General features: G+C 34.5%; 1 protein-coding gene across 1 annotated transcript; it reads right to left on the reverse strand.

Annotated features, from left to right (window-relative positions):
• Positions 1 to 1,573: 1,573 nt before the first annotated feature.
• car (vacuolar protein sorting-associated protein 33A) lies at positions 1,574 to 25,308 on the reverse strand. The gene is made up of 16 exons (XM_089244172.1): positions 25,177 to 25,308; positions 23,192 to 23,257; positions 13,867 to 13,994; positions 13,079 to 13,160; positions 12,208 to 12,309; positions 11,147 to 11,263; positions 10,811 to 10,985; positions 8,790 to 8,977; positions 8,416 to 8,506; positions 6,650 to 6,724; positions 6,419 to 6,498; positions 5,838 to 5,924; positions 3,173 to 3,304; positions 2,898 to 3,066; positions 1,869 to 1,991; positions 1,574 to 1,716 (listed from the first exon to the last, which is right to left on the reverse strand). The coding sequence occupies exons 1-16, from the start codon at positions 25,276 to 25,278 to the stop codon at positions 1,625 to 1,627; spliced, it is 1,809 nt and encodes a 602-aa protein (XP_089100298.1). The 5' UTR covers positions 25,279 to 25,308; the 3' UTR covers positions 1,574 to 1,624.
• Positions 25,309 to 25,435: the final 127 nt, after the last annotated feature.

Below are 25,435 nucleotides of genomic sequence, written 5' to 3' on the forward strand. Positions count from 1 at the left end.
CGGAGAGTTTATAGAACGACACAAGAGTTGTTCATTTGTGATATCACAATCGGTGATATAAACACGACTTTTTATTTCTAGAATTGACACTTCTGTTTTTCAGTGGTAATTTGATCTACAATTATTTTTTTTGCTTTACTAGTTAGGTGCCACAATTTTCTCTTCTATAATACCAGAATGTTTAAGAGCCATTTAAATATTTCACTGTAGATTTCATTCCAAATTTAATAGAATAGAAGAGCTAGTAGTATTTTGGGTATCTAATTCCTATGAGTATTTTTTTTTCTCTTGGGTATCTAATTCCTATGAATAATTTTTTCCCTTTTGGTTTTCCTTGACCTTTATTTTTTTCCAATTTTATAATTTTTTTTTTCCTCGCCATGATTTCACCAGTTTCTAAGAAACAAAATATAATGTTAAAAATACAAAAGCCTGTCCATGAACAAGTGTAGAGATAAGTTTAGCATATATCCAAAATTTTGAAGCCTACTAAGTTTGTACATTGTAATACTAGTATTTTATAGCTTAAAAATATTTCATATGGTAGACTTTAACTATACATTTGATTTTACATCCCATATTCTACAATATTTTTTTTTACCAGAATGAATTTTTTTCATCTATTCTTATCCACTGTATATTGCTATATCATGAGTGCGAAGTTGATTGTGTGTTATGGATAATGTAAAATATTTATGATGGCTGACTGGACATGAATTATATGAGCAAATGGTCCCATTTTTACATATATTGCTGAATTGTGCATAAGTCTTATATTTGAAATAAAAACTATTTACCAAACTTTGTTTTGCTTGTTTTTCAATAGTTCCTTATTAACTTCTATTTACAACAGGGTTTCTAATTTGGCCTTTATCTCATCAACTGTTCATCGTAGAGGCATGGTTCTGGTTTAAAAAATTATCAAAATGTGTTCAATAATCACTCTGTACTAGTTTCAAGATTGAAAATAGTGCCATAGAATAAGAAAAATCTAAATTTTTCACGGTCCCCTTCCATGTGTCGAAGTAAAATATTTGCTTAGACATTTGAATTCAAAATCAGAGAAAAGTTGAGAAAGATCAGCATAAACACTCATTTCCCTCACTTTTCTCAATTTTTGAATTTAAATATCTCGGCAAATACTGCAGTTAAAAACATGGGATTTTTTTTTGGGGGGCTCAGAAAAGACAAGGCAACTGCTTTCTAATTGGAAGTTAGTGCACAGGAGGAACCATATAAAAATTTACATTATTTTATGACACTGTATTTTCACTCTTAAAACTGGTACATTGTAATTCTTGAATAAATTAGAACCACACCTTTATGACAAATGGTTGATGAAATAAGGCTGAATTGGGATACAGCAAGTTTCTAACACAATTGCAATTGATTTACAGTAAACTTCCCTTATTGCAAAAAAATTGAAGCAAATGTTTACATGTGCTTATTCGAAGATAGGTGAGGATGTGCCAGAGAGAGAGGTAAAACCGAATAAAATCCTATAACATTTAGCCCTCTATTAGCTTGAGTTCCTATTGAACACTGTGTGGAGAAAACTTTAATTTACACTGAATTATGAAAAATAAACATTTATTGTCTTATCAAAGTATATTATCAAGAATGTTCATGATGGTGGTGCTAGAGTTTCTCGCAAAGATTCAATAAAAGTTCTGCCATTCAAGAGCTTTGTTGTGGCTATCACATATTCCATTTGAGCTGCAAGGAAGATTTAAAAAAAATATGTTGTGTATCTAAAAATACCATTTTGCATGCTTAAGATAGGAATTTCTCAAACTTAAGAATGGCTGAAAGTATGCAGATTATAACTACTTTTTCATAAATATAAAATAAATCACACAAACACTTACAATCTTTTTGTTCGGACAAAAATCGAAGGGCAGAAATTTCTGCGAATGTGCAGCCACCAAGAAAAAAGACTAAAGTCACTTTCTTGTCCTCTGTGCTTGACTGCAGTGACGATCCAGAACCTCCTATAATAAAACCACAAAGCAAATACATAGTAATACATATTGACCTAATATTAATTGTCCACTGTACATCTTATTTCATAGATATATTTAACATTTAAACACAAAATTTCATAATGGTAATCTTTTGCATATTTAAACTCTCTCAGAAAACTAGTAACACGTTTAAACTAGTAACATTCAATAATTTTTTGATTTTAGAAAAAAAAACTAAATTGTTATCTGCTCCCAAGTACCAAGGAAAAACACAGCTAGTGCCATCAGTTGGTACCGATGCTGCTTTACACACAATGCAACTTTCTTTAAACTGAAAAAATATACAGTATTAGTCAGCATGCTGGGGAATACCTAAATTCTCAGGCATAGCAGGAAATTCAAGTCACAGATTTCAGAAAATTCTTAAATATCAATAATCAATGGAATCGGCCAATTTGAAACTTGCCTGGTCTCTGTATCTTAGGACACTTTTCTGTTTTACAAACTACGTTGGAGATAGCAAAAGCAAATGTGAAATTCAAGCTACCATAAATCTTGGCTTATTGCAAATGTCAAATACTAAGCATATTTCATTCTTGTACATTAGATAAGCTAAATGGAAAAATTAGTTAGATTGATTTTACTCTGATTCAGTTATTGTAATCAGTACTCAATGTAGACTTATATTTGGTCATCTGTGTGTGAATCCATATCGTGATTCTTATTGAACCTTTTTTCCCGACATGCCGGAAATGGACCAGATTCCACCACTCAAAAAACTGGTGTCGCCTGATTTTTACAGTATGCAGGGAAATGTATTTGTGATTTAGAAACTGATGAATTCAGTTAGTGAAAAGTCTATTGTCAATTAAGTATGTTAAAAATAAACCACAGGCGTAATTATTATAACAGACTAATCACAATCTCACTGACTTCGCTTGTATAATCTGGATGAAACATCTTGCACTTCTTCAACTGTTGGCCCTGGTAATATATTTAAAACATCAGAAATAGCTCTCCACCCAGGGTTCACCAAAAACTCAGCCAATCGAACACTCAGTGGTGCATATACACTGTGAACATACGCTGTATCTTTAGGAGTCTAAAATAGACATAAACATATCTTTTATAAGAAATAATAAGCAAAACCAAATTAAAATACTCTTACTCTATAACAAAGATGATATATAAAATAAAACAATATTGACCAGTTCATCTACATCTTCAACAACAAGCTTCATAGTTTTTCGAATAGTTGAATAAGTCTTGTTGCCTTGAACTTTCAAAAGACCAGCTTTCTCTAAGTTATTAAGTGTGAAGACATGCTCATAACCATAAGTCTGAAAAGTAAATAAAATATGATATCTAAGCAGTTATTATTAAATTTTAAATCAGAAAATATATGTATATGGGGGCATAGGGAAAGTTTTTCTATCTTAAATAATTTGTAAACAGAAAGAACTAACGCTATGCAACATAGTACAGTGAAAATGTCTGATCAGATGCAAGGAACTACAGGCTGTTATAATTTGGTGACAAATATAAAAATTAAAGTTTGTGTAACCAACTTTTCCTTGTGCATCTCTCTAACATACCAAAAAAAAACTAACTCTACCACATTAACAACTGCCAAAGTACTGGTGATTCAAAAATTTTTAATTTTTACTGTTTTTGAAATGCAAAAATAATTATGCTTGCTTAAATAATTAGCTAGCACCCAACTGAAAATGAGTTTTGCAGATAACATAACCATAACTCACTCCCTCATGGGAGAATCATTTATGGCTTTTCAAAAAAGGGTTGTTGTAGGAAGTGTGGGTGGCTGTGGTAGGAATGATAATCAAGAACATTCAGCCACAACAAAATAGACAGCAGAGACTACATGATGTAGTGTCTATAAAAAAATTTAAAAAAATCATCTGTCCTGCAGCTGATGTCCCCCTGAAATGGTACTGATTTGTCTGAAATGTTCATATTTCCCCAAATTAGTATCTAATGCATTGTTGTTGGTTGCATGACTGAGCATAGCCATTTTACCATAGTTTCATACGCTATCTACCAATAAGTATTTGGACACCTGTGATAGAAAAGAAAAACTAACTTTATTCAAAATCAATAGTTGGTAGAGCCTCCACGAGAGGCAATTACAGCGTGAACCCTCTGGGGCATACTTTCCACAAGTCCTTGTGTGATGGCTAGTGGTATTTTCTTCCACTCGGCTTGGAGAAGACATGTCAGTTCCTTCACCGATTTTGGACGGGTAGGGCACCCCTTAATTCGGCGATCAAACTTGTCCCAGAGGTTCTCAATAGGGTTCAGGTCTGGGCTCTGGGCAGGCCAGTCCATTTGATGAACCCCATTGGCACCATACCAAGCCTTGGTTAACCTCGCAGTATGACAGCTGGCATTGTCGTCCTGGAAGTAACAGGGGTCCACCCCGTAAAACTGCCACAACGTAGGAAGCATATTGTCATAGAAAATAGTGCAGTAGGCATCGGCGTTGAACTTACCACGAATGGGGACCAAGGGTCCCAGTCCATACCAGGAGAAACACCCCCAGACCATAATTCCACCTCTGCCGAACTTGACTGTTGCCACAATGCATTCTGGCAGGAGACGTTCTCCAGGCAGACGCCAGACCCAGACCCTGCCATCCGAACGGTAGAGGGTGAACCTTGATTCATCGCTCCAAAGAACCCGTTTCCACTGATCTACGGTCCAATTTCCATGTGCTTTGCACCACATTAACCGAGCAACGCGGTTGGACTTTGTGATCAAAGGCTTATGGGCAGCAGCACGACCATGAAAACAAATCAGATGTGCTTCCTTATGGATGGTATTCATTGAAACAATACTACCGGATGCCTATTGAAACTCCTCGCGGATGAGGGCCATCGGTTGGGTGCGGTTCTTCGGAATTTCTCTGGACAGCACCCGTCGATCTCTATCTCCCAGTTTTGTTGGTCTGCCAACTCGGAGCAAATTCCGACAATCACAGCTCACCTTCCACTTCTTAATCACATAGGCCACTGTCGATTTTGGGTACTTCAGCTCGCTAGATATGTCCCTTAAGGATCGGTCATTTTTGTGATACCCGATAACTATACCTTTCTTGAAATCATAGAGCTCCGAACTGCGCGGCATTTTGCATGCGACTAATGCCGATGTTGTTTCCTACACGATATATATACCGACGGAGGGCGTGACGTATCTCAGGACCGCAGATATTGTCATTTGCATAGGTGTCCAAATACTTATTGGTAGATAGTGTATAGTTGTACCTCTCTTTCTTTCTACAAGTTATTTTGGGTCAAAATAACTATATGCACCTTGTCTAATAAGGTATGCTACACTTGGCAAAGAAATAAAATTATGAAGTGATATACAGTCAAGGCTGTGCAAGCAACTAAGAAAAAATGTTTGTCATACAAAACACTAGCTTAAATACAAACAATATAAAATACAAGTATATCAAATTATCATAATGTTACAAAGGAAAGAATTATTATGTGAAGTGTGAAAATGTGTAAAAGAAGAGCAGGAAAAATCAAAGCCATTAAAAGAACAATGAAATTTACGGTACACAGCCTGTTAAAGAAAAGAAACAGAAAGTCTAGCGTTCACGTAGAAATATAAACCATTACTAGTAAAATCTGTGAAAATAAAAGTGTAGAATCCAGTTAAATAACATAATCTAAATTGGAAACACGTCATAAAAGTAAATTCATTACGAGACAGATATTTTGGCAAATGATCCCAAATCAATTTGCTGACATTATCTGTTTAAGAAGTAAAAATTAATTTAAACAATAATACAATTCATCATTGGAATGTTTTGTAATTATAAGAAAAAACAATTCAAATATTACTCACTTGTATTATTTCACGTTTATAATATTCTAAAACCTTCTGCTTTAAGCCATTGTTAGTAACCGATTGCATGCAGATTAGTCGTAACACCTAATCAAAAAAAGAGAAAACACATATAAAAACTGTTTAAATATAGTTTGTAACACATTATAAATATAAGGAATTTTCTATATATATTTTTGTGACATAAGAGCAACATCCAAGAAAATAGTTAACACAATTTTTATATGTAGGTGACCTTTAGCCACAATGGTGGAAGTGTTGGCCCATTTTTTTACGTACATAGCATTGATAAGAGGCTACATTAATCCTAGATAACTAAACATTTGTCAAATGGAATACCTACTAGATTAGTTACTGAATAACACTGATTTAAGTTTAGTTATCTAAAGTTAAAACAGTATCGAAAATTCCTATTGCCTTATATGTTTTCCCTCTGACCACCCTTCATTTTATTAGTGGCAATGCAAACAGTCCTACAAGAACCTGGAACCAGTGGCAGCTCTTGCAAAGCCCCAGACAACTTCTATATGAACTTTCTTTTTTTCTTCACAGCACAGTTAATGTTTTAAAGATTACTTTACCTTCATTAAAGGCTCTTCTTTCGCAATGCAGTCCTCAATATAACTGTTCACTTTGTCAGTTTCGATACCACTCATGAATTCTGTAATATCAACATGCAGTTCTGTTAACCATAATTCATTATAAATTATAACAAATGAAATCAATCAAATGATCAGAAAGTGAATTCAAATGTTTTATAATTTAAGGAAGTTGGTATGAAAGAGTGACACAATTAATTGTTTTGCACTGACCTTGTTCAACTTGAAGAGAAGTCAGAAATGACTCTGAATCGATGTACTCTTTCACCAACTCTGCCATAGATGTATCTGAACAAAAAAAAAAGAATTCATTCATTCAATGTTTTAATTTTTTAATATTTTAAAAAAGTATTTGTCAAATGTATTTTTATTCTGTAAAAACTTTTGTATATTGATATGTACAAACAGATTAATCACTTGGACGATATATTGCAATATAAATTTTTAAAAAATCGGGTGAAGCCAGAAAATGGCAATGGGAGATGCAGTTTTGCTTTTAAAACAGTAACAGGAAAAAAGGCCTGTATGACATCTTCAGTAATGATTGCTAAAAACTACATAAATATTAGAGAATGTTCTAATTGGTATCAATACAGTCTACCAATTCAGATTAATACTGTGTTTAAATTTTTGAAATTAGTAATGAATAACCTCAAAAGTTAATTATCACATAACTTATGCAAAATTTCAAATTAAAAAGAAAATGAAGGTTTTGATTTACAAGCAGTTTTCAGGCTATTAGGCCATGGTCTAAGTAATTTTCTTCCTGACGTTTCGTCCACATCTGTGGCAAGCATCTTCTGAGGTTAAATGGGCATAGGTCTCCACGGAAAGCAAAAAAAGGTTTTGCACGGTTTTTTTGTTTTAAAGCCATGATTCCCAATGTGAGGCCCCATGGGAGAGGGGGGCAGACAATTTGATTTTTAAAAGGAGGAATTTGATTTTTTAAGGGAGCAATCATGATTTATGAAAATTTATATTTGATAATGAAATAGTCTCAGAATTAATTAAAATCCACATTTAAAGAAAAAAAAATCTGAATTAAAGGAAACTCATATCCAATGAAAAAAAATAATTAACAAATTGATGAAATGTCATATTTATTGAGGAAATAATTTAAGTATCATTGAAAATTCCTATTTGATGAAAAAAGATGATCTGAGTTTATTCTTTTTTATTGGAGTAAAATTCTCCAATAATGTAGGGCTCCCTATTTGCCTTGAAGAACTGGGGCCTTGTTGGATTTACCCGTTAAGATGCTGCTGCAAGAATCAAGATACCACAAAACGACTTATTGACTATTGGGCTTCATGGAATTTTTTTTTTTTTACCTGCACTATCTTAAAGGTTGAAAATTCATGCTTTGGACCAGGTTATAAGGCTTTGAGGTTCAGGTTATAGGGCTTTCCAAGTCTGGGGCTTCCTCCACATGATTTTGGGGGGGGGGGGGGGGGACACAGCTAATTTAAGGTTTCCAGAAGTGTGCACAGAGAATCTCTCCAAAGAAATTTTGAGTTTTTAATTTTCAAAAAGAGTTTCAAATTTACAGAAATAGATTGAAACAGCATTTAAAGAATTTTTTTCAATATATTTTAACTTTTTTTAAATTTTCAATCATCTCTGGCTGGATACCCCCCCCCCACAGCTGTGCATCTTTTGTAGTGGGGGGGGGGGCAGCACTGTTTTAAAGGCATAAAATGTCTTGATTAAAGTGATGGGGGGAGAAATTTAGAAAATGCTTTAAACTTCCTATATTTCACTTTTGATTCATCAGAAATTTGATTGCAAAGTGAAAAAAGAGGAAAAAAAATTTTTTTTTTTCACATATTAAAATTCAAGATATAAAAATCTTGTTCTTTGCATTTTCTTCTACTTTTAATTTTTTGATTTGATAGCTTTAACATTTTTATTTTTCCCTTTAAGAGAAAATTAAGCAAAACAAATAGAAAATATAAAAGCTAAAGGAAAAAAAAGCTAACTTATTGCTAGTTCTTTTTTTTCAGCCTGCATATCTGGAAGCTTTTCGACAAACTGTTTTATTTCACCTATTGTTTTTGCACCATGCCTTTCCTAATGAATGAATAAAAAAAAGTTTCTCTTTATAGCCAGAAAATCAACTAGAATAGGGGTGCACAACCTCTCCACTCCACATATGATTACTGCTCGAGCGACAAAAATTAGTATAATTATTGCAGTGCGTGTATATATATTGATAGAAACTCCTTGAAGGGCTGTATATGGTCCACAGTCCTGAGATTGTGCACCCCCTGATACAGAAGTTTTGTGAAGAAGTTTAGGCATAAAAAAAAAAAAAATCAGGAATATAAAATTTTATTACAAATTGATAACTCACATCAAATTTCGCTGCTAAGTGTTTTGCCTTCTGACTAAGAATTGGCCCAACAGCATTGAAATTCTTGTCCCTGAGCTCTGAAAATAACTTCATTGAGGAGTTCAAGACAAATGACTTGGGTTCATTTATGTTTTCAAGACCACCTTCATTGGATTTGGTGAACTTTTCTGGGGGCAAGTTTATTATAGCTGGAGGAAAAAATCATAAATTCAAATTAAAAATATTTTTGACTTATGCCATGTGTCAATACTCTACACCAGTGTTTCTCAACCTTTTTTGACTCGGGAGCCCTTTTCAGTATATAATTTCTATGGCGGAGCCCTGTTTGACTCAAGGAGCCCTTTTTTGTACATAATTTTTATGGCAGAATCTTGTAAGCCTCTCTTATTTACTTATCTATCAAATTTACTGATCAATTTTATTTTCCTCGAGTCGCCGCGGAGCACTGGTTGAGAACCGCTGCTCTACACATTATACACATACAAAAGCCACAACAGATAAAATGCCCAACGAGGTGGCTGAAAAAAGATGCCCATGTAATATGGATGTCAAATATAACTGAAATATAGCAACCCAAAACAAGAACAATATTATCATGAAAAACTAATAACACACTAATAAAAACCAATGATTATGATAAAAATAAAATACACTAGCTATACATAATTATGGTTGTCTTATCTCAGTATGGATAGCTTCATGATTCATCCCATTATAAACATCATATTTCTTTTTAAACACGTCAAGAATACGATGAATGACAGTGTTCATTGCACACAAGTTTTCTTTTAGCTCTAGGAATTTCTCTTTTCAAGGATTTGACACAATTCTTTCCTCTTTTTTTTTGACAATATAATTGTTCTTGACATTTAAAGTTACACTGATCGAGGTGAACGCAGGAATAAAAGTTTGAGCAGAAAAATGAAAAGTTCACAAATATCTGAAGTTTACTTGAAATAAGTTTTTCAAATTAAAAAAAAAAGATTTTAAAATATAAATGCTCTCGTAACAAAAATGTTGAAAAATAGTGTGTTATGCTTAAAATTAATTTTAATTTCTCCATACAGGTAAGAGATCAAAATTTCTCTACCCATGGACTATCATGAATGGATTTTGGCCTATAGAATCTATTTTTTAGTTATGTAGATCAGATTTTCTGTTCCCCCCCCCCATGTGTTTGGAAAGCAAATGCAATCCAGACTTGAAAATTTTCTCATTATCCCCACAAACAATGAAAACACACATTTGATGTTGTGGGAATCTGCTTATTTCCTGCTCAATCTACCAGAGAACATGGATTTTTCACTCACTTCAAAAACTTTATAATCTTAGAAGAAAAAAAATTGAGAAGCCACTGGAGTTATAGAGCAAATTTAGTCATTCTTGACAAAGGCATTCTCTGATAACTGTGACTGATAAATCAATGGCTATTCTGAGGTCCATGCATGGTTACATAGTAGTAATGGAAATTGTATGCATAATATTATATGGTATAAAATATGGAAGACAGATGGCAGTAACTAGTACAACACAAAGCAAGCATAACTCTGACAATGTATGTTAGAGCTGTGCATATGCAAGCACACACCACATTCCTGTATGTACTAATTTGTTGGAAATTCCCCCAGAGGAATGTTTACAAGGAGCATGTTTAATAGTAGTAGGTTATCCTGACGAATAAAGCTTTGATAAAAAGCCTTATATAATAAGCCTTATGCTTATAATATCAGTGGTATTATAAGCATAGCCAAAATTCAGTTAACTAAAATCCCCCTCGTTACCCCTCGCTTTACTACTTACTTTAGTTCACCCCCTCATTCACTAAAAAATTTGAATTATTAGGATAGATAAGAGGGCCGAGGAGGACATCCCTCCACTTCCATCCTGTTCAAAAAGCCTGTACCTGTTTATATTAGATGGATGTCTGATTGAGCAGGGGTACAGCACCTTATATGCTTTTATTACCCTTAATTTATCAATAATATGTTGCAATACTGAAAATTATCAATGATAAAACTCACTATTTTTGATGCCATAAATCTCATCCAACAACCCTTCAAAGGTCAATTGTGTTGCTAGCACAGAGAGCAAATCTATGGACCTGTCAATGAGCAGCAAGCAATCAATTTTCGAAGAAACTTGGGGCTCATTTCCTACCATATCTCTCCTCATTCTTGTCATCAGATCAAAAACTCGCTGAAAAGAAACATAAAACTTGAATAAGATAAGAAAACTTTTTTTAATAAGATCTTGACCTTTTTTTAAAATTTTCTTGAAAAATATTTAATACAGATGATACACACACACACACAAGAAAAATACTGTATGCTAAACTATAAAAATATGATAAATCATACTTTGGCCAACTTTCCTTTACCATAAATGTTAGGAATGACTCCATAGAGAGATTGAATAGTCATCAATGCTCGTGCTGTATGATACATGCTGGTGAAATCATTTTCGATGTAACATTCCTGAACAAAAGAAATTGTAACAAAAAAAAAATTTTTTTTTTTAATTCAACAGCTTTACAATAAAAAAAATTGAATGCTCCAGCAAGAACAAAGATTTTTAAAATTCTATGACAATGTTTTTCACAGTCATTAAAAACTCATTTCCCTATGATGAAATATAATGATCCAATTTCATGCAAATGAAGAAAAAATCAAAAATATGATTTTGAAATATTTATCTCATTTTAAAATGATTTTTTTATACTAAAGCTTTGGATTTTTTTTCTGTATTGAACAGATTTCAGAATTTATTCCCCTAAATGATTATTTTTGTTAGTTTATCGTCTTACAATATAAGAGTAACATTGCGTTGAGCCAAAATAAAAGTTTTATACATAAAAGAATAAGAAAATCTGCTAAAACAAAATAATTTCTAGTGGCTACCCATGCCAGTCCACCCCCCCACCCTTGAGATATTTTATCACACTTCAAATGCAAAGTGAGATGCACCTCACTATTTTGGCAACAGGTGCTACTGTTTAACTTCAACTTGGCAGAGAATCCCACTTATAACAGAATTTATAAGGATTACTCAAAAACAAGGACAAAATGAACAAACTGGACTTGTTCATTGAAGTTATTATACTAGTTCATTGTGGAGTGATTTGTTGTGAAATCATTTATTAGTTATAGAGTTTTTTATGCACTTTTGAAATGCATTTATGAGAATGTACTTTTGTTTATTCTGCTGGGGTGACCTTGGAGATTACACCGATTACAGCCAGCTTCATCTGTTTTTTATGAAAAACATGTTTGAAAGACTTCTTTTATATATGACAGAAAATTTTTAGTTCTAATAACATTTCGAAGATAACTTAATTTTTTTTATGTATAAGATTGACATTTTTGAAAACATCAAACAAGGAAACAAGGAAAAGTCAAAAATGTTGGTGCACAATTCCAACCTTGAAAGAAAGATCAAGTTCCATAGATATTACATCGCTATCAACTGGAAAAAGTTCGACAGGGTATTCCATCACATTCAAATTTCCTAAAACTTCTTTTTGCTGGAATAATAAAAAATACAGTCATTAAAATGAATGAATAGAATAACCCAAACTAATTACATACTTTAGCAGCAATTAATAAAGGCAACGAATTAATGAACACCAGAACTTTGCCACTGGACTTATCCTGTTGCCGAAATCTCTTCTAGCCCAGCTTCGCGGAAGAGCCTGGAACACTTTATTTTGTGTCAAAAAAGAAGAAAAAATCATACAAAATTATTACAATATATTTTCCCCGGACAATTGGGTACTGTCGCGTTTAATAAATTTTGTGGTGATTACAGATGAGATGGGGTTGGGAGTTGGAGAAAAGTCTCAGGGTTTGTTAAGACAGATGAATGTACACATATTAGGATGGTGGTATGTTTTAAAAGCAATTGAGGGAGACCCCATGCCATCTCATCTGTTATCTTACTCTTGCCATACACATATATAGATACACAGAATGCAAAAAAAAAAAAAAAAAAAAAATCTTATTGTGAAATATAAAATATCCATTGGAGCGAGTCATCTCACTTAACACCTTATTGATGAGCAAATGGGTTTGATAACTTGCGGACTATTAATAAAGGCAATATTATAAATATGGATAAGATATTAGTGATGTCATTTTACATCAATTTCAAATTTAGAATTTTTTTTTTGGGCTTGGGAAATTCAGTAAAGCAATTTTTTTTACATTGACACGAAAGAGTGTTTTGAATCATCTCCAGTCTTTTGGAGGTAAGTCAAAATGCTATTGCAAATGGTAAATAAAAAAAATTCTCACACTCAGTTTTCGTTCGCATAACAGTGTTTTCCTTGGTACAAATAATACATGATACATCTTCTTGACTTTCAGCTTTCCCAACCTTCACAAAAAACAAAAAATTATTTTTTATTTTTCAAATATTTAATTTTTTTTTAAAGTACTGAATTTATGCTATGCTTTTACAAAAACTAAATATAATAATACATAGATATGAACAATGAACTGGAAAAAAAAGACTCATCTTTCTCTACATAAAACTATATCATGTCAAAAAAAATTACAAAAAATAAATTAAACTACTTAATTATTGCATGCCGGCATATAAGTTGAAGAGTTAGTAGTGAAAAATTTGAAAGCTTTGAGATGCAAACTCCAAACTAGTTGATGAAGTTTCTAAAGTCTGATTAAACAGTAACATTTAGTAATACTACTAAATAAAAGTTTCATTACTATCAAGTCTTTTTATTGCACCATTGAAAAATTAATGATTCATCAATTTCTTATAGATAAAAAAATATTAAGAAATTGAAGACAATTTTGCCATTTGGAGAATAAATTTTTATTCTTTTTATTTTTTCTTCATCCTCATTTTTAAAGAATAAATTGTCTTAGCCTTCTCTGAAAATATTGGCTATTTACTTCACCATTTGTATGAAATGATAAAGAATGGAAATTACATATTTTATGGTACTATAAATATTCACCAGATTTAACCTTTTCACGAAAATATAATATTCATTTTTATGTATATTATTTAAATAAACATAGAAATGGCTAATATATGTCTTCATAAAAGAATGCCTTACCTTTGGACTATGTCAACTATGATATCAATAGTACTAAGATTGGGACGAACAATAAAGATTATGTTTTGAGCTTTCACATCTGGAAGAGCTCTAGGCTTCAGCTGAAACATTTCTGGTACATTATGTTCCTGGATGGAAAATAAAAGGAAAAAAAATCAATAATATAGACAAAGTAATAGAAAATGTAAACATTTTAAGATAATTTAGGACTCGACAGATACGGAAAACTGGCTAAGTGAGGATATATCTATATATCTATGTTTCAGGAAAGGAAAATTCATCTCTGCCCTCATGGGGACATGAACCCTGGTCTCGCATGAGGAGATGAATTTTCCTTTCCTGAAACATTGATATCTCCTCACTCAGCTAGTTTTCAGTATTTGTCGTATTAACAAAGGAGAGTGACGTCTTTCATCATAATTTAGGACTGCACTCTATTTTTCAATTATTGCAAGAAACTAGTCCTTTGGTGGAAACATGCCCAACAAGCAAAAATTTTAAGAACCTGAGTTCTAAAGCATTGTTACTGTATGTGTACCACAGTAAAACCTCTGCTGACACCAAGAGGACAAAAGTTTTCCCGTAAAAGAGGGGTGACTGTTAATCAGGGGTTTGAAATGCATGCTTACATATGGGGAAACTATTATTTGGCTGTAAAAGTGGGGTGATCGCATCTGACAAAGAAAGGGGTTCCAAGGTGACATCTTCAAAAAGTTTTGAAAAAATTGCCACTGATTCTACTCACTTCAATATGCACAAAAGTATGAAAAAAAAAACCTGCTGAATGAGTCACTCAAAAATGTTTTTTAAATATTAATATTTTGAATGTTCAGAGGATTCTGCAACCCTGGAGTCTTAGAATGTGATTCAAACAACATATGATCAGGTATAATCAGAGTTGTTGATTTATAAAAAAAAATCAATTTATTTGATTTAAATCAGATTTTTTTTTATTTAAATCAGATTTTTTTATTTAAATCAGATTTTTTTTATTTAAATCACAATTTTTTTATTTTTTTTAAACAAAATATATAAAATATATATATTACTAACACACTAGTCATTAATCTATGCTTTCTTTAAAGTATATAAAATTAAAGAAATTTTAACTTACAAAAATAATGACTATTTAAAAATATTTGCAAACTAAAGATAAAGAATCATATACTTGTGAAATATTTTTTTTTTGTTATGCATTTTGTTAAGAAATGGGGAAAAACACTTCTTGAATAGATATCTTACATCAAGTGTTAAATAATTTTATCCTGTGTGAATAATTGTTCATTTGCTTCGTTAGAAACACTAGTTTGGATACTTTGTCTACTCTTAATCTGTTTTGCTATTTAGAATGAACTGCACCTTGAAAAAATCCTTTCAACACAGGCATCAATGATTTGACTGTAGTTAGCATGTTCACAAATCACATATTGCTCTCTGTAATTGTATCTTTACCCAAAACATTATAAAAACTATTCGGCCACTCAAAATCAGACATTGTATCAACAACCTTACGTTGAAATTTTTTTTTTTTTATCATGAAATGGTTCCAACTTTCCCAAAAAATTTAATGTAATTGCCAAGAAACCAGACCCACATTTTTGTTTGATAAATTCAAGACCCTTATTTCGCTCTTCTTTTGTGACATCAATTAACTATTAGAAGTTAACATTGATGAGCTTAGAATAAATGCAGCAAAGTGTACATCTGTTAATATTGTTCATATATATTTTTATACTCTGATGACAAAACCTTTTTATTGTTTGATGTTGATGCTTCTTTTATCTTCAATTGCAGCTTTTTCCATGTCACTACACATTCAGCTACAGAGCAGTTGTGTGTGTGTGTTCCTTTGTACAAAATCATTAATTTTGGCTATTGGTTTCAGAATTTCAACCTTGTCCTTGACATTTCTTTTTTAATCAATATTTAAGATTTCACTAGAGATGTTACTATCTAAGATCTGTGGTCTTCACAAACTTTGGTAATAACTGACAAATTTTTAACACAAGATTCAAGAGAATCAAAATAATCCATCATACCTCTGCAGGGAGACCGATGCACTTCCACCTTACACATGATACCATACTTTTGAGAGATGATTGTGGAAGTATCTAAATATATTTGTAACATACTTTGTTACACCAGTTTTAACCAAATCTTCGGCTAGCAAGTTTAAAATGTGGGCACTGTACTAATATGCAAGTCCTGATAAGCCACGCTTTTCATCCAGTCTTTCTGGAAGAAACAATATTTGCAGTAACAAAAATTGATATTTTACATTTGAAGTTTTTTTCTGTTGACTTCACTGAACTAAAAACCATATTTGCTAAATAATTTCCAGCATGTGATAAACCGTTGGTTTTCTGTGGTTCCCAACTTCAAGGTGCGAATGCAAGCCGATCTCCCCGTTAAAAAGTCTCGCCATAGAGAGCAACAGGCCTACAACATTACAGATATTCAATCATTACACTTCACTCACTATTTGAAGTACAGATGGCAGCACTGAAATATCAGACACAACACTAACTACACATTTAGACTGTTAGGTACACTCGCTTTGTTCCAGACTCTGCCACGAAGCTGGGCTGGAAGAGATCTCTGCAATGGGATAAGTCCGGTGGCAGAGCCCCTGGCGTTCATTCATTCAGCATGTGATAAGCCAGATGTATCAATAGTATCAACATGGATGGCTTCACCACACCGTTTGATAACACACAGAATTTATTCATTATGTGTATTCATCCATCACCATGCAATTTTTTATTTTCCAAGTCAACTTTACATCCTCTAACTTTATCATTGTAAATCTTGGGTAACCATTTATCAGCTAAATTGGTATGAATATGGTATCTCTGATATTTGATATATGTATTTATATATATTACACTACAAAAATATTTGAAAATATATTTAAATTAATTGATACTTAAAATAATTTAATAAAAATTTAAATCACTCTTTAGAGCTGCATAAATAATTTTATTCAATTACAACAGATAATTTTCAATATAAAAAACAAATTGATTTAAATCAACGATTTTTTTAAAGAAAATCAGTGGATTTAAATCAACTGATTAAATCTGTATCACTACAACCCTGGAAGAGAAAAATAAAAAAGAGTAAAAAAGGAGTCAGAGTGTGAAAATTGTGAAAAGAATTTTTTTATAGATATCTCTAAAAGCACGAGAGGCAGGGTTTAAGCTGGATAAAAAATTCCTTTCGCAAAAAAGCGAAAAGTGGGGGGGGGAAGCTTTAGCAAAATGCTACAATGCTAATGAAATGATTGATGGTTGTATATCGACTCCTTTCGTACCTCCTGTACGTCTTTTTGCGAAAGTGGCTACTACTACTTTTGCATTCTACGATTTTCAGGTGAAATGAATTCACCTGAATTTTTTCATAATTTTTTAAGGACGACACCTTGGGAACCTTTCCTTGTAAGGGTGTTTGTTAAAAGGAGTTTTACTGTATTAAGTTGCATCACTAGGATCATATAATCTGCTCTTTTAAAGACCAAGATATATGATCTTCATTAATTTCTCTCCAATAACAATCATTTATTCATTCTGTATCAAGTAATAATTTTTCTTAAATGCAAAAAAAAAGTATATAAATAACACAGTTTGTAATTTAACAGTGCAATCAACATGGCTCCCACAAGGGTGGGGCTGACAGGGTTCCATCCCTGGGGCCTGGGACAAATACCATTTTTTTTTCATGCTCTAAATTTATTATAAAAGGGCCCGTGAAAAGTCTGGCTCGGGGCCTGCCAAAAATCCCGGCAAAAGGGGCCCTGCCCAGCATGTGGGGGGGGGGGGGGTCATGAAAATCAAATAAAAAATGTATTTTATGCTGCCTGTAGCCCAAGTACACTTTCTTCAACTATGATGGTAGTTCAATAAAACTTTTTAATACATTCTATATTTTTCTCCCATAAATACAGTAAAACCTTGATAAGTCGTTACCTCAAGTTATCGAAAAATTATGACGGCTTAAGCGGAGTGATGACTTCAGTGGAGTTTCGTCAGTTTTAATGTGCAATGTTATGAAAATCGTATAAATTTAAAGTAATATGACATTTATTAAAGTATGAATCAAAATAACAATATTAATGAAATTTACAGATTGCAAAAGAAAAAATAATAGCAATTTTTTTATCTTTTTTATCTCTTATTGCTTAAATTATTGTGATAAAATGTACTGTACACTTTGATTTATACTTTAATTTAGACTAACAAAGCAACTGTTAGAATAGGTAGCTTTTATTCATAATAGAAACTCTCTATTGCACATCAATTTTACATATACATCAAATTTAATTTTAGTGTTTTAATTCTTCACCAGTAGTTCATGATACAACTACAAAGTAATCTCGAACACTTTTGACTTTGTGGAGGGGCCCTGGGCAGGGAAAAGTAAACAGAAGACCTCAACTTGAGAAAGAATGACTGATTTTTTTCAACAAAGATATTTTGTTTAAATTTCAAGCCCTAAATTAGTAAAGTCCATGCATTGTATGATTATTTACTATCCGTGACCGTTGCACTTTGACTTTAACTTGATTAATTTGATTCTTCGATTTACATAATTTTTGATTTCCTTGCACTATATGTAATCTTTGACATATCAATAAATTTTGGTTTGATGCCCTGGTTCCCCCACCTGGGGGAGGGGGCGAAGTGCTTACATTGCTTCTTGCAACAGAGCCTGGGTGTCTTGCAGTTTGCGCGATAGCCTGGTCGATAAGATACTCGCCTAAAGTACCAAAGAATGTTTAGAGATGTCGCGAGGCTGATACCCGGTTCGTCTTTGTCAGAAAACTTTCCTGACACAGGGGTACAACAAAAAACTGTGACTTCACAGCAGCAAAAAATTGCTACAGGAGGGAGTCCCTCATCGAGGGGTTAGCACACCAATCTCTCGATGAGTATAAAAAACAAGCCTGCCATTTGGAATCAGCAATAAATTGTAGGTCCCTGTCTAATTAGCCCTCGTGTGCAGAAAATGACAGTGGTGCGACAAAACTGATTTTTTTCAACAAAGATATTTTGTTTAAATTTCAAGCCCTAAATTAGTAGAGTCCATGTTTTCTATGGTTATTTATTATCAGTGCCCGCGTTGCACGTTGACTTTAACTTGATTAATTTGATTCTTCGATTTACATAATTTTTGATTTCCTTGCACTATGTGAAATCTTTGACATATCAATAAATTTTGGTTTTGTCAGAGATACCCTGGGGGGCTTAAGTGCTTAGGTTGCCTCTTGCGACAGAGCCTGGGTGTCTCGCAGTCTCTCTAGTTTCTCCAGTAGAGCCCATGCAGAAATGAGATCTAGCTTGAACAGTCCCTAACGTTCCAAAAACCTTAGTCGGCAAACGAACTTCCCCAGCGTAACTTTCGTTACTTAAACTGTTCCATTTGGGTATATAGGATTTTATGGTGACTTTTAAGCATATGGCAATGCTGTTAACAAGCTCTTTTTTTAATGGGAGCCATAAAAATAGTCTGTTCCTCTTTCTCAAACTTTTTCATAGTGACGACTTAACCAAAATTAGCGACGAGTAAAAGAGGGTTTAATAACATTGTGGTCTATGAGAGCTGGAAGGGTCTGAAGAAAAATGATGACTTAACCAGAGTGACGACTTATCAGGGTGATGACTTAACGAGGTTTTACTGTATTTATAATTAGGAAGTTATGCTTCACCTGGTAGGTAATTTTATTGTATAAGGTAAAAAGTGTTTTTGCTCCAAAATAATTAGCGAACAGACAGTTATAGCTATTCAACCAAGATAACGAAAGAGTAAAGTGACTATGCCCATTCAGATGCAACAAACAGCAGCTATAATAATATTTTGGGAGAAATATGAAGATGAAAATTTGTAGGTACACAGTTCCTAATTCTGAAAATTGCAATATTAAAATTTGCTCCTCTATTGAAGAATGCCAAAGAAAATTCATCTGTAACATTTGTGTAACAATTTGTCAAGATAAGGGTGATACAGTAGAGCAGCGTTTCTTAACCTTTTTTTGCCCGTGGCCCCCTTTGAAGCATATTTTTTTCTCGTGGCTCCCCTCTTTTATCCAGAGTCTTCGACCCTAATCTAGGAGCAAGATCCTTTATGCGTATTGAATTGATTTTTTCCGTAAATTTATACTGAATAAAAATTTTGCAAGTAAGATTGGTCTCCAGACCACTGGCCTATAATTTATTGAGTACCATGCTAATCCGAGTTCTATTCAGGACCATCTTATGGGCCCCCTAGGCAAAGTAATGCTATGGTAGTCCCATACTTAACTGGAAATAAACAGCCTTCATATTTGCTACTTATTTTCAAAATTTATTACACTATAGAAAATATCATAAGGTGGGGTCACTTATGGACATGACCCCTCACAAGAGTGGGACTCACAGAGCTACAGCGCGGGCCTCATATGGTTTTCATCATTTTTTGTTTCTCACACTATAAATTTAATATAGAGGAGGGGTCTGTGAAAAATCTAGCAGAGGGCCTGCGGAACCCCCCCCCCATCCTAGGGAACCTGCTGCAAAATGTAGGCGGTGAGGCCAGTGTGGGTCCATACCGTAAGACGGCCTTGGTTTTGTGGATGGTTTTGTTAGATTCTGTAAGCGTATAGTCACTAACATAAAAACATTATTTCTTCACTCCTTAATATTTCTTCTCAGCTCTCTGCAGCCCTGCAAACCACCCGTCATGGCCCCTTTTTAAATTTTCTTCCGTGGCCCCCTTGAAGTATCCCAGTACCACTAAGGGGCCATATGGCCCCCGGTTGAGAACCACTGCAGTAGAGCATCGATTATCCGAACCGATTGGGGACTGGGTGGGTTTGATAACTGATTTTTTTGGATAATGATCATTCAATGACAAAAATAGCATCACAGGAGCAATACGAAATAAAGAAACAGTGATATTAAATACACAAGCATTTTGTATCACACATCTCAAAAGTAACACAGAGAAAAATAACGTATAAGACATATAAATAATATATGTCTTAATAGTACTCAAAAATAACATATGACTAGCCTAGTTTGACAAGTTTAAAATGGCCATTAAAGTGGGCCTATAGTTTAAAAAAATAAGTTTGAAATTTTCTTTTGCTTCAGAGCTGAGACTTGTTTTTTTGCCGCTAAATTTCGCAAACATTTTAAAAACAGCAATAGGACAGCATCACATTCTTTTTACTGTTCATAGCCGTCTCAAGGCAGTGAATTTGCTGAATTGAATGCTTTCAGTTAACTGATGTTTCAGTTGATCGGTATTTGGATAATTGATGCTCTACAGTATATACACACACTTTCCTAGTTTTTTATTTTAGGTGCTGATGTTTGCTGCATCTGATTAAGCATAGTCAATAATATGGCTATATATGTTATAAATACAATGGTGAAATAAATTAAAGAGAATTTGCATATTTTATCGAAATTCATGAAAAGAACTGAACTGAATGTAAAACCACTGCTTCTAGACAAAAATGCAAATCTTGTACGTCAAATAGGTAAGCATACACGTGTGTGTAGGCGGAGCCAGTAGAGAAACAGGCTTTATAAGCGCGCGTAAGTTAAGACGCATTTCGTTCGCTAGCACACCTCAGCAAATTTCTTGGTGTTATTTTGCAGAAATCGGTTAATTTCAAATAGTAACAGTAAAAATGAGTAACCACCAACGTTTACATGATGGAATGAGGTGGCGAATTGTGGGGAGGCTAGAAGCAGGCCAATCTCAAGTCCAGATTTGTAGAGTGTTCAATTTAATGCCCAACGTCATGTGTAACTTATGGAAACAGTTCCAGGATACCGGATCCATCAAGAGAAAGCCTGGGCAAGGTCGTCCAAGAGCCACGACGGCCAGAGAAGATCACCATTTGACGATTATTGTGAGGCGTAACAGGAGTGCTACAGCTTCTCAGCTCTCTCGTGACTTGTATGCAGCCACAGGAACCCATGTATCAAGGGTGACTGTTTCCAAAAGACTTCATGAGAGAAAGTTGTTTGAAAGAAGACCTGCTGTTTGTGTCCCACTCACTTCTACAGACAGGAGAATCAGTTTATCATGGTGCAGAGAGCATAGAGATTGGAGTATGGATCAATGGGCGACCGTTCTCTTCACCGATGAGTCCCGGTTCAGCCTAAGCACAGATTCTTGCCGTACGTTCATATGGAGAGAACCAGGAACCCGCTACCTACCCTCCAATGTCCGCGAAATCGACCATTATGGCAGAGGAGGTTTAATGGTCTGGGCAGGCATCATGTTGGATGGCCGCACACCTCTTCATGTCTTTGAAAGAGGCACTGTGATTGGTGTGAAATATAGGGATAAGGTCTTGGAGCCCTATGTTCGCCTTTTCAGGGGTGCAGTTGGCCCTGAGTTCATTTCAATGGACGATACCACGAGGCCACATAGAGCTCTTCTGCTCGACGATTTTCTAGAGAGCGAGGATATTCGCCAGATGGATTGGCCAGCCACATCTCCAGACCTTAACCCTGTAGAGCATGTCTGAGACGCTCTGGGGAGGGCAATTGCAACTCGCAACCCCCCTCCGGGAACCATCCAGGGAATGAAAACAGCATTGCTGAACGAGTGGGACCAATTGCCACAGGAAATGATAAACTGCCTTATTTCAAGTATGAAATCACGCTGCGAGACCTTGTATATCTGTAAGAGGGGACCATACCCCTATTAACCAATTTTTTTGTTAATTCTGCAACCACTGTTTCATACCTTCCGACTCCAACGAGTGTTACACACGATCATGCATGTGTATATTACAATTATTGAATGGTTATTTGTTTTGTATTGTATCAATGTATGTACATATCAAATTTCTTAAAATCGGTACAGTAGTTCTAGAAATAATCGACCAACTCTGCAAATTCTCTTAATTTCTTACACCAATGTAGCAACATTCATAGGTTATCTGTTTATACATGTCAAGTGATTCAGTAGTTAACTAAATTCTAAGTTGTCGAGTACTTTAGAATGTATGTCAACGTTAAGGCCTGTTTACACGAATTTAGTGGTTAAGTAGAATACAATCTGATATATTTTTCGAGTAAGTAGGCAAAATGTGCATGCGCCAGTGAGTGTGGTCTCATATTATCCATAATTTCATTACCTACATTGGGACAGATTTTAGAGCACTTGACAACTTAAAATTTAATTAACTACTAATAAATACTTAACGTATGTAAAGGCCTTTAGTTTAAATTGTAAGGGCTTCCCAAGGGCTCGCGCTAGTTTCACACAATCTTAACACTATATTAAAGGAAAATAGAGTGAAAAAAAAAGAGAAAAACTTATTAACTTTCAACAAGGAATATTCAGCTATAAGTCCAAAGTTTCCAGCAAGTTTTTCATCCCAGAAAATAGCCTGAAATTACATAAACAAAGATTATGAGCAAAACACCTTGTGCTTATATGTTTGTTAAAAAAAATTTCCCACGTAAAACTGACTCATTGTTCACTCTGAAATCTTGATTGTCAACTTGGGTAGCCACAGAGAAAAACCAACCGTAGCTAGCTCATTGCCTAAAAAAGATATAGGCAACCACAGCTCTTTAGGCATGTAAAGCCATGATAATGTCTATGGTTATATTCTGTTTGCATAAGGCTGGCCACTCACTGGAAGCTACCATGCATAAAACTATTAAAGCGGTTTTGCACATACACGTGACTTGTTTTAGCTTTTAGTGGATGACTGGCTTAAAGGCTTGTTTACTTGGGTTAAGAAACTTAGCAGTTAAATAAATTAAAGCCCTGTTCACATGTGCAATAAACATCCCGGGAACGGGCATTTTCTCTACAAACCGTTCACATGACGTTAAGTTTATGCCGGTAATCCCACCTCTTCTTTCCGGAAGTCATCACTGGTTACGTAGGTTGAACAGAAGTGATTGATTCAAGATGGTTGACGAAGGAGCTTATAGCAGTTTTCGCGGCGCAAAGAATTATGGGAGAGAAGGTCGGTGTCGACCTCCAATCCACCCCAAGAAAGATGGGCTTTTTTGATGAGCTTCTCTGCCACCTTTTTCATGCCGGTAATTATCACCGAAGCTACCCCCAATCTGGCACATGTGAACAGGGCTTTAGAGTATGTAATTGGTAGGTTTTGGTTGTAATTGGTATTTAAATTTGATTGCTTATTTTGATGATATCTAAATTTGCAGTAGGCCACTTGAGTGAGTTCGAACTGTGCTGAGGATCACTTGATAACTTCTATAAATGTACTCCAGGTTACTTAAGTGCTCTGGGACTGTGCCATGGTAACCTGTAAATATGCTATGAATCACTTTAATGATATGAAAACAGGTGCGGATCCAGGATGATGTAATGGGAGGGGTGAATTGTGTAACTTTGTTTGATCGTCCCTTAGTTTACAGGACTGACAAATTTTCCTGTATTATTTAGTTTTTAGGGGAGGAGCAGCAGTCATGCTCATTCGTCCTCCTCAGGATCCGCCCTTGAGTGAGGGCAGACATCTTCAGCTACGAATGAAGCTGAGGCAAATATTTTCAGCTGTGAATGGAGCAGAGCCAGACAACTTCAGCTGCAAATGAAGGCAAGGCAGACATTCAGCTTTGAATGGAGCAAAAACAGATACCTACATCTGCAAATGAAACAAAGGTAGACATCTTTGGCTACAAATGATGCAGAGGTGGACATCTTCAGCTGCAAATGAAGCAGAGCTAGACAACTTCAGTAGTGAATGAAGCTGAGGAAGATATCTTCAGCTGTCAATGAGCCGAGACAGACATTCAGCTTCCAATGGAGCAAAGGCAGGCAGCTTCAGCTGCGAATGGAGTCGGGGCAGGCTGATCCAGGGCAACGTGTTGGGAAAACGACCTGTAGTGTAGGTGCATCGGATCATCTCATATTTTACAGGACAGACAACTTTTCCTACTACTAATTGGCTCTTGGGAGGGACGATCACCTTCCCTGGATCCGCGCTTGTCTGTAACTGTGTTGCGGGACACTTGGGTATATGTCATCTGGTGATCTGGGAATATGTCACTGGCCACACAAGTGATTTGGAACTCCACCAAAGGTCACTTAAGCGAACTGGAAATGCGCTGCTCAGTTCATTTTTAAAGATTCATGTTTGAAGTCACGGGCTATATCAGATGACTGCGAGGGTCACATTTGGCCCACGGCCCATGAGTTGAGCAAGTGATTTGCATAGAAAACAAATACGGAAAAAAAAAACAGTTTCCTCACGAAACAAGAATCCAAAACAATTTATTTCGCATAATTAAATAAAACACCGGGCACACAGAAACTTCATTACCACACCTTTGATCCATGACACCTATCGAGACATTCCACAAGCAATCTTCGAGCATCTTCCCAGAGTAGAGCCACATTCACGCGATCCGACGTCAAATACGACGCCATGTTGTTTACAATTGGGGGTGGTGTTTTGTATTCGACTGAGTGGCGAACAGTTTTTACTTCCTTCTAGCAGATTTACATTTTTTTTTAGAAACAAAAATAGATTAATTTCCATTTAATAAAACAAATTTTTGAATGTAACATTTCTTATTTTTATGAA

Source organism: Pholcus phalangioides, unplaced genomic scaffold, assembly GCF_987345545.1.
Source record: "Pholcus phalangioides strain wild (caught in Gottingen) unplaced genomic scaffold, Ppha-v1.0 ptg000015l_1, whole genome shotgun sequence".
Classification (NCBI taxonomy): domain Eukaryota; kingdom Metazoa; phylum Arthropoda; class Arachnida; order Araneae; family Pholcidae; genus Pholcus; species Pholcus phalangioides.

What these genes read in the sequence shown, in the direction of transcription:
- car (XM_089244172.1), bottom strand. Translation starts at nt 25,278, where the DNA reads ATGGCGTCGTATTTGACGTCGGATCGCGTGAATGTGGCTCTACTCTGG. An exon ending in ATAGGTGTCATGGATCAAAG is followed by an intron (nt 23,258 to 25,176) that starts GTGTGGTAATGA and finishes ATGTAATTTCAG; the next exon opens with GCTATTTTCTGGGATGAAAA. An exon ending in TTCTCTTCAAGTTGAACAAG is followed by an intron (nt 6,499 to 6,649) that starts GTCAGTGCAAAA and finishes TTGATATTACAG; the next exon opens with AATTCATGAGTGGTATCGAA.